A 12905-nucleotide genomic window follows, 5' to 3' on the forward strand; every position below is an offset into this window, starting at 1 on the left:
TGATTCTTGCCTTTAGTGGAAGTGGTTGAACTAAAAAAAGTAGTAACGCTTGAAAGTGAATCAGAAATTTCGAAGACGATCGCGGTTGATTCAGAGCAGCGTGAGACCGATGTGATCGACCGACGGCCGGGCGGCAGACGGCCTGCACCAATCAGACGCAGCTGGAGTTTAATCAAGGAAACGCAGCACAGCTGAGGGAGCAGACGTCCAGACACGTTGTCTTCCTCGCTCCTTCCACACTCCTCAGCTCCTGTTGTTGTCTACCTCTGTGTTTATATCCGTCCTCTGCTGCCCTCTGTGCCCCCCCCCCACCCCACCCCCCGCTCTGTCAGCCCTCACTGTGTCCTTGCCCGCCCGTCCCCCCACCTCCTCTCCCACAGTGACAGTTATGAAGAGTGACAGTGCCATTCAGATGTGCCGTCCTGCCACTCTGCCCTCCTCTGTCCGTCTTTCCCTCAACCGCAGTAACACATTTTCGTCTGAGTCACCCTCTCCTCTCCTCGTTCCTCTGTCACCACCACCCCCCACCCCACCCCGCACTTCCTACCCGTTAAGAGGGTGTGTTGCCCCAAAGCTGCTGCTCTGCTGCCCTCTAACAAACCTATAAACTCAGTGTGACACCTGTCCACCTCCCCTTCACCGCCTCAGCCTGACACGTTGGTCTGCTGTGCTTTTGACTGCTCTCTCTCTCTCCCTCTCCCTCTCTCCCTCTCTCTGCACCTTTCACAAACACACACAGTTTAATAATAAAAGACTTACAGATTACAGATTAGAAAAATTACATACAACATTTTATAATGAAACATTTTTAATTTTTTTCTTTTTAAATGGTGTTTTGAGCTTATTAGTCCGGGAGCCAAAGCCTGATTTTTTGATGAACCTTGTTTCGTCTGATAAAGTTTTTTTCTCTGCTGTTTCTTGTAGCTGGGGGGTTCCTCTTCAAAATCCAAGAGGGTGCCCGGTGATATCCCTTGAGCATTTTTAAATATTAACCCTTTGATGCCCAAAGTGCCAAAATCCCAGTAAAAATAATGTAAGCCCCGATTCAGTTACTACAAATAGTCATGAGTGTATGATATTTGGCAGGGAGTATCATGAAACATAGGGGAAAGTAAAAAAATAAGTTTCTGGGACCTGCTGCCATGCTATTTAAAAAAATCACCCACAATTTCTCCAGAAAGACAAAAAACTTACTGTCCGTATGACAAATTCTTGTCAAAAATTACATTACATGCATGGTTAATATTTAAAAATGCTCAAGGGATATCACCGGGCACCCTCTTGGATTTTTAAGAGGAACCCCCTAGCTACAAGAAACAGCAGAGAAAAAAACTTTATCAGACGAAACAAGGTTCAACCCCACGGCTCCCGGACTATATTACTGCAGAGACAGTAGTTTCAGATGTGGTTAATGTGGCTTTTTCCAATCCAAACATCTGCATCGTCACTGTCAGTGAAACTAAACCGAGTCATTCACATAAATAAGCTGGTGGACTGATCTTCTGTCTTCCTCATCTTCCTCCTTTCTTTTTGTTCTCCACACAAAACTGTATTCACACACAGACCCTCATGGATGTACATCAATTATACACACTGAAATATTCACACAATTTACACTCAGGAAAGGGCCTACACACACACACACACACACGGTCTCCAGTGGTTACGTCAGTGGGGGTATGACCAGCTCAGGACAGTGGTACATTGTTTATTTGGAGACAGATTGGCTTTACGTAAGACACACACACACTCACGCACACACGCACATACACATATACATACACATGCACGCTCACCCAGATTCCTGCACACACACACACACACACACACACACACACACACACACACACACACAGACATACAACCACACAACAAGGCACTCACAGTCACTCTCCCATGCACACACATCCTGGCTCTCCTCTTCCCAGGACGGGCATTGTGCTCCAGTAATGCACTCGGTTGACTATTCATGCTCATGAAACATTCAGCGAAAGGGATCGTTCACTTATTCACTCACAATCAGCCTGTCACTACGACACACACACCACAACGCAGACCCTGGTCTACAGTGCTGCAACAGAGGCCCTTTTGTTCAGGATCAGAGCCGAGCCCCTGAACCGGATCCACGGGAACTGGCCTAAAAGTGACAGGAAGCATCTTCCGTGAATCCACTCTCGGCACTAAAAATAGAGGCGTGTTATGTAAGACAGCGAGTGTTTTCCACTAATCAGGGAGCGCCACATGGAACGGGATTAAGCTGCAGCACTGTAACATGCAGTACGAGTGTTTTGGTGTGCAGGATTTTTTGCTTTGCTGTCATGTCATGTGCCAGTAGGGGAAGGGAAGATGACAACCACATGACAAGCAAAGGAGCAGGTTTTCCACTTGCTGAAACAATTAAGAGTTCATATTATAACACTGTGATGGCCCAGTGGGTGGTTCCTCCCACACAGTTTTTCTCACATTCATTGTTCCCATCATGATAAACCCATATGTATTGTGTTCTGTGCTTTGTGTTTGTGTTTTATCCCTCTGTGCTGCTGACAGTCAGTGCCAGAAACATATTGTTTCCAAGTCCTTTTTTTTTTGGTAAAAACTTCACTTCCCATAAGGCTGAATTGATTAGATTGGATGGTAGTTAAAGGTAGACAGCACAAGTACAGTAGGTGATTATGGCTTCTACACTAATTCATTTCAACCACTTTACCTTAGATAAAGCTTTTGCCTGCAGATGTTTGGAATTAAAATCCCTTCAGGAATTAGCTGCTGTGAGGCTTTTAATGTGAAATGAGAGAAGCCCAGAGGAGCAGAGCAGTGAGAGATAGGAGTATTACAAGACTCTGAAAACAAGAGGAGGTCAGAAAACAGGGAGATACACAACATGATGGGATATTGTTAAAGCAAATACAGGCAAACAAATTAAATTTGAAATGCTATAAACAAACAGAATGAATGGTTTTTAAATAAACACCACCAGTGAGCCCCCCCAGTGAGCTCAGCACAATGACTGCAGATGAAGACTAATCCTCACCCTTCTTTGGCTCTTTCTTCTCTGTATCAGGTTTTCATGGCGAAGGAACGGCAAGTTTTTCAACATCGGGAAAGATCCCAGGGTGACGATGCGGAAACGCTCGGGAACCCTGGAGATCGGTTTCCGTAGTGGAGGACGACCGGAGGACTATGAAGGAGAATACCAATGCTTTGCCACCAATGACTTTGGAGTCGCTCTGTCCAACAAAATCCTCCTTCGAGTCTCAAGTAAGAACACACACACACACATGTTACACAGCACAGAAGATCTCTGCAAACATTGTACACTGACAGATAGTCGGTAACACTTTACTTGAATAGGTATTCATTCAAGATTGACATAACACTGTCATAACCATGACATAACACTGTCATAAACATCAATGAATACTTCTGACAGCTGTCGTTAAGTGTCATTCAGTAAGTTATGTCACTTTTAATGCAAAGTTGACATTATTTGAGATGTTTTTGTTCTGACAACTTGACATAAAGACAATTTAAACTGTCATAGCAGACCTAATTGCTAAACTTAAAAAAATTATGTCAAGTTCTCATAACAAGGACATCTCAAATAATGTCAACTTTGCATCAAAAGTGACATAACTTACCGAATGACACTTAACGACAGCTGTCATAAGTATTCATGATGTTTATGACAGCTGTTATGTCATGGTTATGACAGTTTTATGTCAATCTTATGAACACCTATTCAAGTAAAGTGTTACCGAAAAGAAAAGTCTTGCAGGAAAAGTCTGTTTCTCACTTGTTATCAACCTGACCGATCAGCTGTGAAGAACAATAATGAGCAGCTCAATACTGATGAGCCGTTCCCTCCTCTCCGTCCTCCAGAGGCTCCTCTGTGGCCGAAGGAGGTGCTGGAGCCCGTGGTGGTGACTGAAGGCTCCCCGCTGGTGCTGCCCTGCAACCCCCCACCAGGCCTTCCTCCCCCGTTCACCTTCTGGATGAACAGCTGTGAGCATTGTTAACACACACACACACACAGATACAGACACACAAATGCTTTTATTCTTCTAGTGACTGTTATATACTGTAGTTAAAGCGATAGTTCAACATTTTGGCACATTGGCCCATTGCCATAATCCCTCTGGTTTTAGGAGTAGGTTCGTTACCTTTAATTGTCAGTGCAAGCTACTTTTAGAACGGCGGAGCAGAGCCGCGAGCTGCTCAGAGCTACGCTACGGAGGCTCATTATGGGATTTCTTGGTTTCCCTCATCAAACTCATCAAATTCACAATCCAACAACTCCAAAACGCTCTCGTGGACAAGTTGTGAGCTGCACATTCACCACGCTATGAGATAATAACACAATGTTAAGAGACGGAGTTGTTTTAGAGGTAAATTCATGCAAAACCGCTGATGCGCGTTCCCGTGGGGGCAGTTTTTCAGCAAGCAGTCTCTGCATTTGCCTCAAAAACAACTCTGTCTGGTAACGTTGTGTTATTATCTCATAGCGTGGTGAATGTGCAGGTCACAACTTGTCCACCAGAGCGTTTTGGAGTTGTTGGATTGTGTATTTGATGAGTTTGATGAAAACTGATCAGCTGCACTGATATGTCAACAAAAGTCAGTCAACATCAGCCACAGACAGTCCAGATGCTGACGAATTGTCTCCATCGTTGTATTTTAGTGCAGAAGTCTTTCAGATCCTCTCAGTCTGTCCCCACCTTCCTCGCTAAATAGACCGCATGGTCTATTTATAGATTCTTGTTAATAATTGATACATAATAAGAGACTGCATCTTAGAATATGTCATTTTTTATTGATCTTAAATGTGTGAATATATGATTTTCGTGTCTCTTGTTTCATTTTCTGTTTTGTTTTTTTTCTTATCAGATTGTCAAGTCATTTATTTCGGCATCAAATCAATCAATGACTTTTTCAGCCACCCTGACATCTTTTCTTCACCTCCCTCCTTCACACTGTGTTGTTTTCCAATGAAGGCTGTGTGCTGCAGTAGTGCTGAGCCAGTGTGTGTGTGTGTGTGTGTGTGTGTTTTCAAATGTGTGTGTGCGTGCTGCATAGATCTGCAGGGCAGACCTCATGTCCGGCCAGACGCCATTTTACAGAGAGAAACTGTAAAAGACACTAAAGTTAAATCAGGCTGATAAAAAACTGGATCTGTTTTCATTGGAGCACAGACTTCACCCTCATCAACTGTCGGCAGAGAATATCAACATGGTCCTTATGCATCATTTCCCCACTCTGTGAACAGCCTGTGTGACACACACACACACACACACACACACACACACACACACACACACACACACACACACACACACACAGTCTTATACGCTCAGATCAACCACACACCACATTAGCTTGTCATATAGCCCAGACAGTGTAACACGCCAACGCATGATGAGCACTGCTGGCCGGCTGCTGATTGGTCCTGGGGCGCCGTCTTGACGACCATAAGGCTCCCGTCGGTTTGTGCAGTGGCAGAGTGTGTGAGGGTCTGTCTGGACGTCTGTATGGATCTAAGTGCACATTAACACTACAGCCTGTAGTCACTGTAGGAGGACACATGAGCTACAGCAGCAGCTGTATATGAGAATCTACACAATCTACAAGTTAGTTGTTGGCATTAAAGGGCCATTTACTTCCATATGGTATTATTATGTCTAAGCCTTTCACACTTCTGATGTGGGAGTTCAGTCAGCCCGCTCAGATGCAGCTCATCATCACTGTGTTTGTGGTTGGAATCATAGATAATCAATACGGTAAAAACGTGTACTTCTGCTAATTAATGCAATTGTCCACCCCTCATCCTCCTCTCTCCTGCTCCTTCTTGTCTTCCAGTTATGGTTCCTATCCCTCAGGATAAGAGAGTGTCCATGGGTTTGAATGGAGACCTGTACTTCTCCAACGTCATTGGCCAAGATTCTCAGACCGACTATAGCTGCAACGCTCGCTTCCTCTTCACACACACCATCCAGCAGAAGAACCCCTTCACACTCAAAGTCCAGACCAGTGAGTAGAACCACTCACAAAAACACACACAAACTTATTTCTATGCCCTGAAATAACCAATATTTTAATTTGTTTATTCAATATTGAACATTTCACTTCAGTAACCATATACTGTATGAACTCTGTGGTCCACTTCTCCATCTAGAGGAAAGTTAATGACATGACACATGATGAGCTACATGAGATCTCTCAGGTAGCCTCAGAAATGTTGTGGTTTTCTTGATACAATGTGAAGTCTGCTCATGTAACTTCAACACCACCATTATGCTCTGTGTATTGATCTGTGTGTGGACTGATTTCTTTTTTTCAGAGGAGCCATATAATGACACATCTTACAATGCCTCTGACCCCTTTGGTGGTGGTGAGTCACTTCCTGTTAGGACAGCTCTACTTCCTGTGCATCTGCTTAGAAACACTAACCTGCTGGCTCAGCGAAGCTGCTGACTTCAGACTGCTGTCGGACACTGATTTAAGACACACAATCTGTGAGAATAGACTCAAGACTACTTTATTAATCCCTTAAAGGGCAATTCCATTCGGTGGCTCGCACACCACAGGCTCATAGCACAAACACATAACATAACAGAGAAACCAGGAAAGAAAGGGAGGGTTGGCAGCTGTGTGCAAAGTCTGCTAGTTACATGTAAGAAAATGAATAAATACATCATTAAAAAATAGGAATTCTAATAAATATCACCATTAAAAGTATATATGGGTAGTTGTCTTTCAGTATAAAGGTAGATGTCCATGTGTTGTGTGATTATAAAGCAGCTCTAGGTTCTATATTAATACCTTGAAAAAGTATCAAAGCCACAGAGAAATGCACACAACCTGGATTCAGAAAACCTTAAAAAAAGGTGTTAGAACGAATGTAACTTTGTGATACACAACAAAGCAGTCATCAATAGGAGCATTTGAATTCAAATGAATGGCAAATTAGTTTCTCTCTGACCCTGACGTCCACACACACACAGAGGAAAAATACATGTTCATCAGGTTTAATCTGTTTATTCCACCTCGGTCAGTGTTAAACGATCACACGGAATGAATAAACGTATTTTAATTAACACGAAGATTAGCCTCAATTCGGGTTTACGGCAAATAGAGAATTGTATGAGCCCATAGCTGCAGGGGACAGATCAGCTAGAGTGGCAGCATATGCAGCAGTGGTCGATGGGATCCGTCCCTAGGGGGTAAGGATGCGCCCTGTCACAGACCAGGCGCGAGGCCCACGGGGACTGGGGATCCTGCTGAGGAGGATTAGGTCACATGATGAATATTCAGTCTGGATTCATGCTGCGATCATTAATAGTCAAATATGTATGGAAATAAGGTTTTCGCCATTTCTGGGAGTGTGGGGAAGTGATGGGGACAGCTGTCGAGACACTCACACGCCGCCACTCAGGCACACACACACACACACACACACACACACCGGCACACGCGCTCGCTTTGCTACTAATCTCCTCTCAGCACACACAAGCAAAGACCACAGCTCTGTCCTTTTTTTTTTGTGGATGGGAGGGGGTTGAAGGCTCCACGGCATCCTGAGCCCCTCTCAGCGTCACCGGCAGGCTGTCTGCCACGTTTCTACGGCGCTCGCTGCGTCGCTGTAGCAACCCACTGTAGTGACTGCGTTACCTCACAGTGTTTCTTCCTCGTTCGTTTTGTCTTCTTCTCACTAACAACCACAGATCCTCCTCACCCACTGCTGTCTGTTTGCCAGCCTCCGGAGAAGCTAACCTCTAACAGATGCTTTAATCCCACACAGATCTGCATCACAAAGGAGGCTAATGCTAATTTAATCCCACACATTTCTCTGCAGGCTGCAGCTCACCGCTGACTGGATTCGGTGTCCACAGACAGGAAATGTCCTGCTCAAATGTTCATGTTCTCCTTTCTTTCTTCAAAACCAGCTGTAGCTAAACTAACACTGTGCTCTTTCAGTAAATGTGCTTGTAGCTCTGTGTTACCCTTCCTTCATCATTGTGTGATGTTTGTGGTTTATAAAAAAAAAGCAAGGGCCTGGTCCAAAGGGTCTCTGTTGCTACTGAGGCTTAACTCTGCGGCCGAGCCCTGTGGGAAACTTAACATGGGGTTGAAGCCTAATGCATCAACTCCATGACCCCACACAAACTTCAGTCTGATGTTGAAATAATCTCATTACAGCAGAGAGTCTGGGCATGTCGTACCAGCTGCTTTATTTATGCTTTTAATGGCCGGTCTCTCCATCTCTGCTCCTCTGGCAGACATAAAGCAGGATCAATGACCCTGCTGTTGTTTCTGCATCTCTTAATGACTTCCTGTGAGAGAAGCCAGAGAGTGTTAGACAGGTTTACTGGACGTTTTGGACTCACTACAGACTCCAGAGAGAAAGAGAGAGCCCGAGATCAGAGCAGATGGAGCACAGCCACAGGGAAACGACCAGAATAATAGTGTTTGGTTTGTATGTGACAGCGCCCGCACAGAGTAGACGTTTAGGAAGTGAGTGGTACAAAGATAAACCAATGTGCTGCTGGATTAGATTGAATGTATTCGTGTATACTGACCCCCTCCTCCCCCTCCTCCCCATCCTCCACCCTCACTCCTTGTTTGCAGGCCGAAAAATAGCCGAGACCATGCCGACCTTCCTCTCGCCGTCAGGCACAGAGAGCTCCAAGATGGTGCTAAGAGACGAGAAGCTGCTGCTGGAGTGTATCGCTGCTGGAATGTACGCTCTCTCTCTCTCTCTCTCACACACACACACACACACACACACATATGCACAAATACAACCTCACTGGGATGCTTTACTGACTTCCTGTCTCAGCACACACACATATACACACACTACTGAGATAAGAGAGACAGATCTGTTCACTTCATTTTATTTTTATTTATTAGTTTATTTCATAGGGACAGTGCACCACTAATCAACAGAGTTAAAAGAAAAACTGTAAGTGGGCCAGAGTTAGCCAGCAAGGCTAGTTTTCCTCCGTTGTCCCTGGCCAGATGTTAAAGGCAACCTAAAAGCCAAAAAAAGGGGGCAACAATTAAGTACTTTCAAAACACAACTTACATAACAATCTACCTAATAAAAGTTCATAATAACAAGTAAAACAAGTAAGAAGTCTGACATACAACATAACAAAAGCTCATGGCATGCAGACATAACATGCAGACAAGGAGAAGAAGAGCGAGAGAAAGCAAGAGAGGAAAGTAGCTAGAAACACATGCAAGTAGCACACAAACAATATCAGACATTACAAGGCAGGACATAAAATGGCAGGCATTAGGCAAGAAAACAAAAACTAACAACAAGCAAACAAACAGGGAAAAAAAACAAAAAACAAAAACAGGACATATGATTACAAGCATTGAGAAACAACACAAGGAATGATTGATTAGTGATTTACATGATTGATTATTGATTAACCACTGCCTTAACTGTCTTTTAAAAGAATAGTGAGTGTTTGATTCTCTAATAGACCCTGGTGTTGAGTTCCAGTCTAAGTTTTCTGTCCCCCCCCCGCCCTCCAGACCGACGCCTACCATAAAGTGGTTTAAGAAGGGCGGCGACCTGCCTGCGCAAAAGGTGAAGTTCGAGAACTTCAACAAGACGCTGAAGATCGTCAGTGTGTCGGAGGAGGATGCTGGGGAGTACGTGTGCCTGGCTAACAATCACGTAGGCAGCATACGCCACTCCATCACTGTCCAGGTGAAAGGTGAGGAGGTCCCGACTGTACTGAGTTGGTAAAGACGCATGAAGCTGTGAGTGAACCTGTGCGCTGACCCCCCCCCTCCTTTTGTTCCACAGCCGCTCCTTACTGGCTGGACAAACCCACAGACCTGGTCCTGGCCCCGGACGAGAACGGGCGCCTGGTTTGTCGGGCCAACGGAAACCCTAAACCCAACATCCAGTGGCTGCTCAACGGACAGCCTCTAGAAAGTAGGTCTGGTGACAGTTTCATACAGATAGTCTCTGACTCTCCTGTATTCCTCTAATCGCAGGGGTAATAATAATAATACATTTTATTTAGAGGCGCCTTTCATGGCACTCAAGGTCACCTTACAAAACAATAAAACAATAATAACAAAAAAAATAATAATAAAAAATACTAAATCACTAAAAACAAATCTGCAATCTTCAATTATGAGAGCTGCAGGGGTGTGAGTAGCCTCAGTGGCTCAGAGCTGTCCTTCAGCTCCATCACTCCTTCTCTAACACCCTTTACTGCCCCTCTATTCCTCTATGTTATGATATGTTTGCCTTATTTATTTATTTCCTTTTGTGTATTTTATTTTATTTTTTTCTTCTTTTCTTCCAAGTTTAGTTTAGTGTGTTGTTTATGGTTGTTGTTGCTTTAATTAATGCAGAAGTAAGCGATATGTTTGTGTTAATATAAGTCTTAAATAGTTGTATCTTCCGACAGCAATCACTTACATAGAGTGTTTGGTCTGAAACACGGGTCTGTCAGTCACTCTGCTCTGCTCTGAGCCCAGGAGAAAACTTTTCTTGTATCCTACAAGTTTTATCCAATGAGGAGAGAGAACGGCATAAAGGGGCAGTCCTCTCTGTGTGTGCAGCCAAGGGATGCGCGTGAATGTGGTGACGTAGGGACGAGGACTGTTATGGTGCGTTCAGGGCAGCCCGTAATTCGTGTTTTTCCGACCTGTGAAGTCGTACCAGTTCGATCTGGTACGAGTTCACGGGTCAGAAGTTACGAGTGGCCGTTATAGTGACTTTCACAGGTAAAACAGGTCGGAGAAACACGAGTTACGGGTTGCATGGAACGCTACAAAGTCGTAAGTCGTGACTTGAAGCTGTAATTTACGTTTTCAAAAGCCTGCCTGGAACGCAGCATTAGCCAAAACGACCGGATCGCTTACTTCTGCTTTAATGCATGACCCAGTTGGCTTGCTTGGTTCAGGATAATTGTGTTTGTTAAATATTTGAACATGTATGTGTATATGTATATGCATAGTATGTGTTCAGATTGAGTATATGAACTTTTTAAAGTTGTAATATTGTGACTGTGGACCCTAGGAAGAAGGGTCGCTGCTGAGGCAGTGGCTAATGGGGATCTATAATAAACTAATAACCCCACCCCCCCACCACAGGTGCCCCGCCTAACTTCAGCAGACAGGTGTTGGGTGACACCCTCATCTTCCACTCGGTGCAGATGGGAGGCAGCGCTGTGTACCAGTGCAACGCCTCCAACCAGCACGGCTATCTGCTGGCCAACGCTTTCATCAGCGTTCTTGGTGAGACACAGACATCAGCGTATGTATGTGAAAGATCCTGTGATCCGATAAAGAGGTGAAGGTGTAATCCTCTGTCCCTCCGCCCTGTAGACATGGCTCCGAGGATGCTGGGCCCTAAAACCCATCTGATCAAAGTCGTCCAAAACAACCGCACTTTCCTGGATTGCCCGTTCTTTGGTTCTCCTCTGCCGGAGCTCCGCTGGTGAGTGACGTCTCCATGTTGTGAATCATCCAGTTCGTAAGTTTGTTCCCGTTCTCATGTCTGTGTGTTTTTCTCTGTGTGCAGGTTTAAGAACGGACTGGGCAGCGGGCTGGACGGCGGTCACTACCGCGTGTACATCAACGGCACCCTGGAGATCAAAAGAGCCCTAGTGGAGGACGAGGGAACCTACACGTGCTTGGCCCAAAACATCCTCGGCAGGGCCAGCAAAGAGGTCCGCCTGGAGGTCAAAGGTAAGACATCACGTGACTGCTCTACTCATCATCATGATCGCTACAGTGTGAATTCACAAACAGCTGTTTAAATATTTGTCTACTCCTTGACATTAAACAGTTTCCTTCCCATGTGCCAAACAGCCTGAACAGACCCTCAGTGCCTTTTATTAAAGGGATTGTCAACACATGAGCTGCAGATACTGACAACACAAAAAAAAAAAAAGTGATGAACCCGACTGTGATGGACTTGCATGTGTTATAATACTTATATTGTACATTCACATACACTTGCTCTTCCAAGCTTCTAACTTCAAAAGTCGTATTGTGATCAATTTATCATAATTTCATAATAAATCAAGTGCATAAGAAATGATTTCATAGATAAGTATCGACCGCACTTGTTTTGAATCAGTCTACAACAGACTGGAACAAATACAGTGGATATATGAGCTCGTTCATCCTGGAAAAGTCCTAGAAAATGTGCAGAACCTGTTGTGTCCTCCATACGGATGTGATTGGAAGTTTCCTCACCTGGCGGCAGCTTCACATCACCAAGCTTTTATAAAAAATGTACAGTCCAAATCCTCCCTGTCATTTACAGTCAACATCTGTGAGTTTCCTCTGTGCATCAAAATGTGTGAGTTAATATAGTGTGTGTGCGTGTGTGTGTGTGTTCATCTTCATCTTCATCTTCATCCTCATCCTCACCAACTCCCCTACCTCAGAGCCAATTCGTATAGTTGAAGTCCCCGAGCACCAGACGATCGTCAGGGGAACCGTGGCTCGTTTTGCTTGTAAGGTGAAGTCTGATCCCAGCCTGCCCGTCTCCGTGGTCTGGACCAAGGACGACAAGCCTCTCCATCTGGGATGGAGGTAATAGCCTGAACTTATCCAGACTACTAGTTAAAGCAGAAGTAAGCGATATTTTTGTGTTAATATAAGTCTTAAATAGTTATATCTTCTGACAGCAATCACTTACATAGAGTGTTTGGTCTGAAACACGGGTCTGTCAGTCACTCTGCTCTGCTCTGAGCCGAGGAGAAAACTTTTCTTGTATCCTACAAGTTTTATCCAATGAGGAGAGAGAACGGCATAAAGGGCTGTGTGTGCAGCCAAGGGATGCGCCTGAATGTGGTGACATAGGGACGAGGACCAATAGATCCATGACGAGGGCGGGGGCTGCTAACTCCATCGGCTGACAA

At 44.7% G+C, this 12905-nt stretch overlaps 1 protein-coding gene across 12 annotated transcripts in view; it reads left to right on the forward strand.

Annotated features, from left to right (window-relative positions):
- The window catches only part of nfasca (neurofascin homolog (chicken) a), an 88473-nt gene that overhangs the window by 36805 nt on the left and 38763 nt on the right, over positions 1-12905 (forward strand). For 11 of the 12 annotated variants that reach the window (XR_015035845.1, XR_015035844.1, XM_085776601.1 and 8 more), the window contains 11 exons: positions 3062-3258; positions 3880-4002; positions 5854-6024; positions 6335-6382; positions 8623-8734; positions 9544-9728; positions 9821-9952; positions 11125-11268; positions 11359-11470; positions 11555-11721; positions 12429-12576. Coding sequence is in view for 9 of the 12 variants with exons in the window: in XM_085776601.1 (XP_085632727.1) it covers positions 3062-3258; positions 3880-4002; positions 5854-6024; positions 6335-6382; positions 8623-8734; positions 9544-9728; positions 9821-9952; positions 11125-11268; positions 11359-11470; positions 11555-11721; positions 12429-12576 (1539 nt within the window). In the remaining 3 variants the exon portion in view is untranslated. The remainder of the gene's footprint in view (positions 1-3061; positions 3259-3879; positions 4003-5853; positions 6025-6334; positions 6383-8622; positions 8735-9543; positions 9729-9820; positions 9953-11124; positions 11269-11358; positions 11471-11554; positions 11722-12428; positions 12577-12905) is intronic. The other variant, XR_015035846.1, reaches the window with a different exon arrangement.

Source organism: Trachurus japonicus, chromosome 5, assembly GCF_045865225.1.
Source record: "Trachurus japonicus isolate A0001 chromosome 5, Traja_1.0".
In the NCBI taxonomy this organism is placed as follows: domain Eukaryota; kingdom Metazoa; phylum Chordata; class Actinopteri; order Carangiformes; family Carangidae; genus Trachurus; species Trachurus japonicus.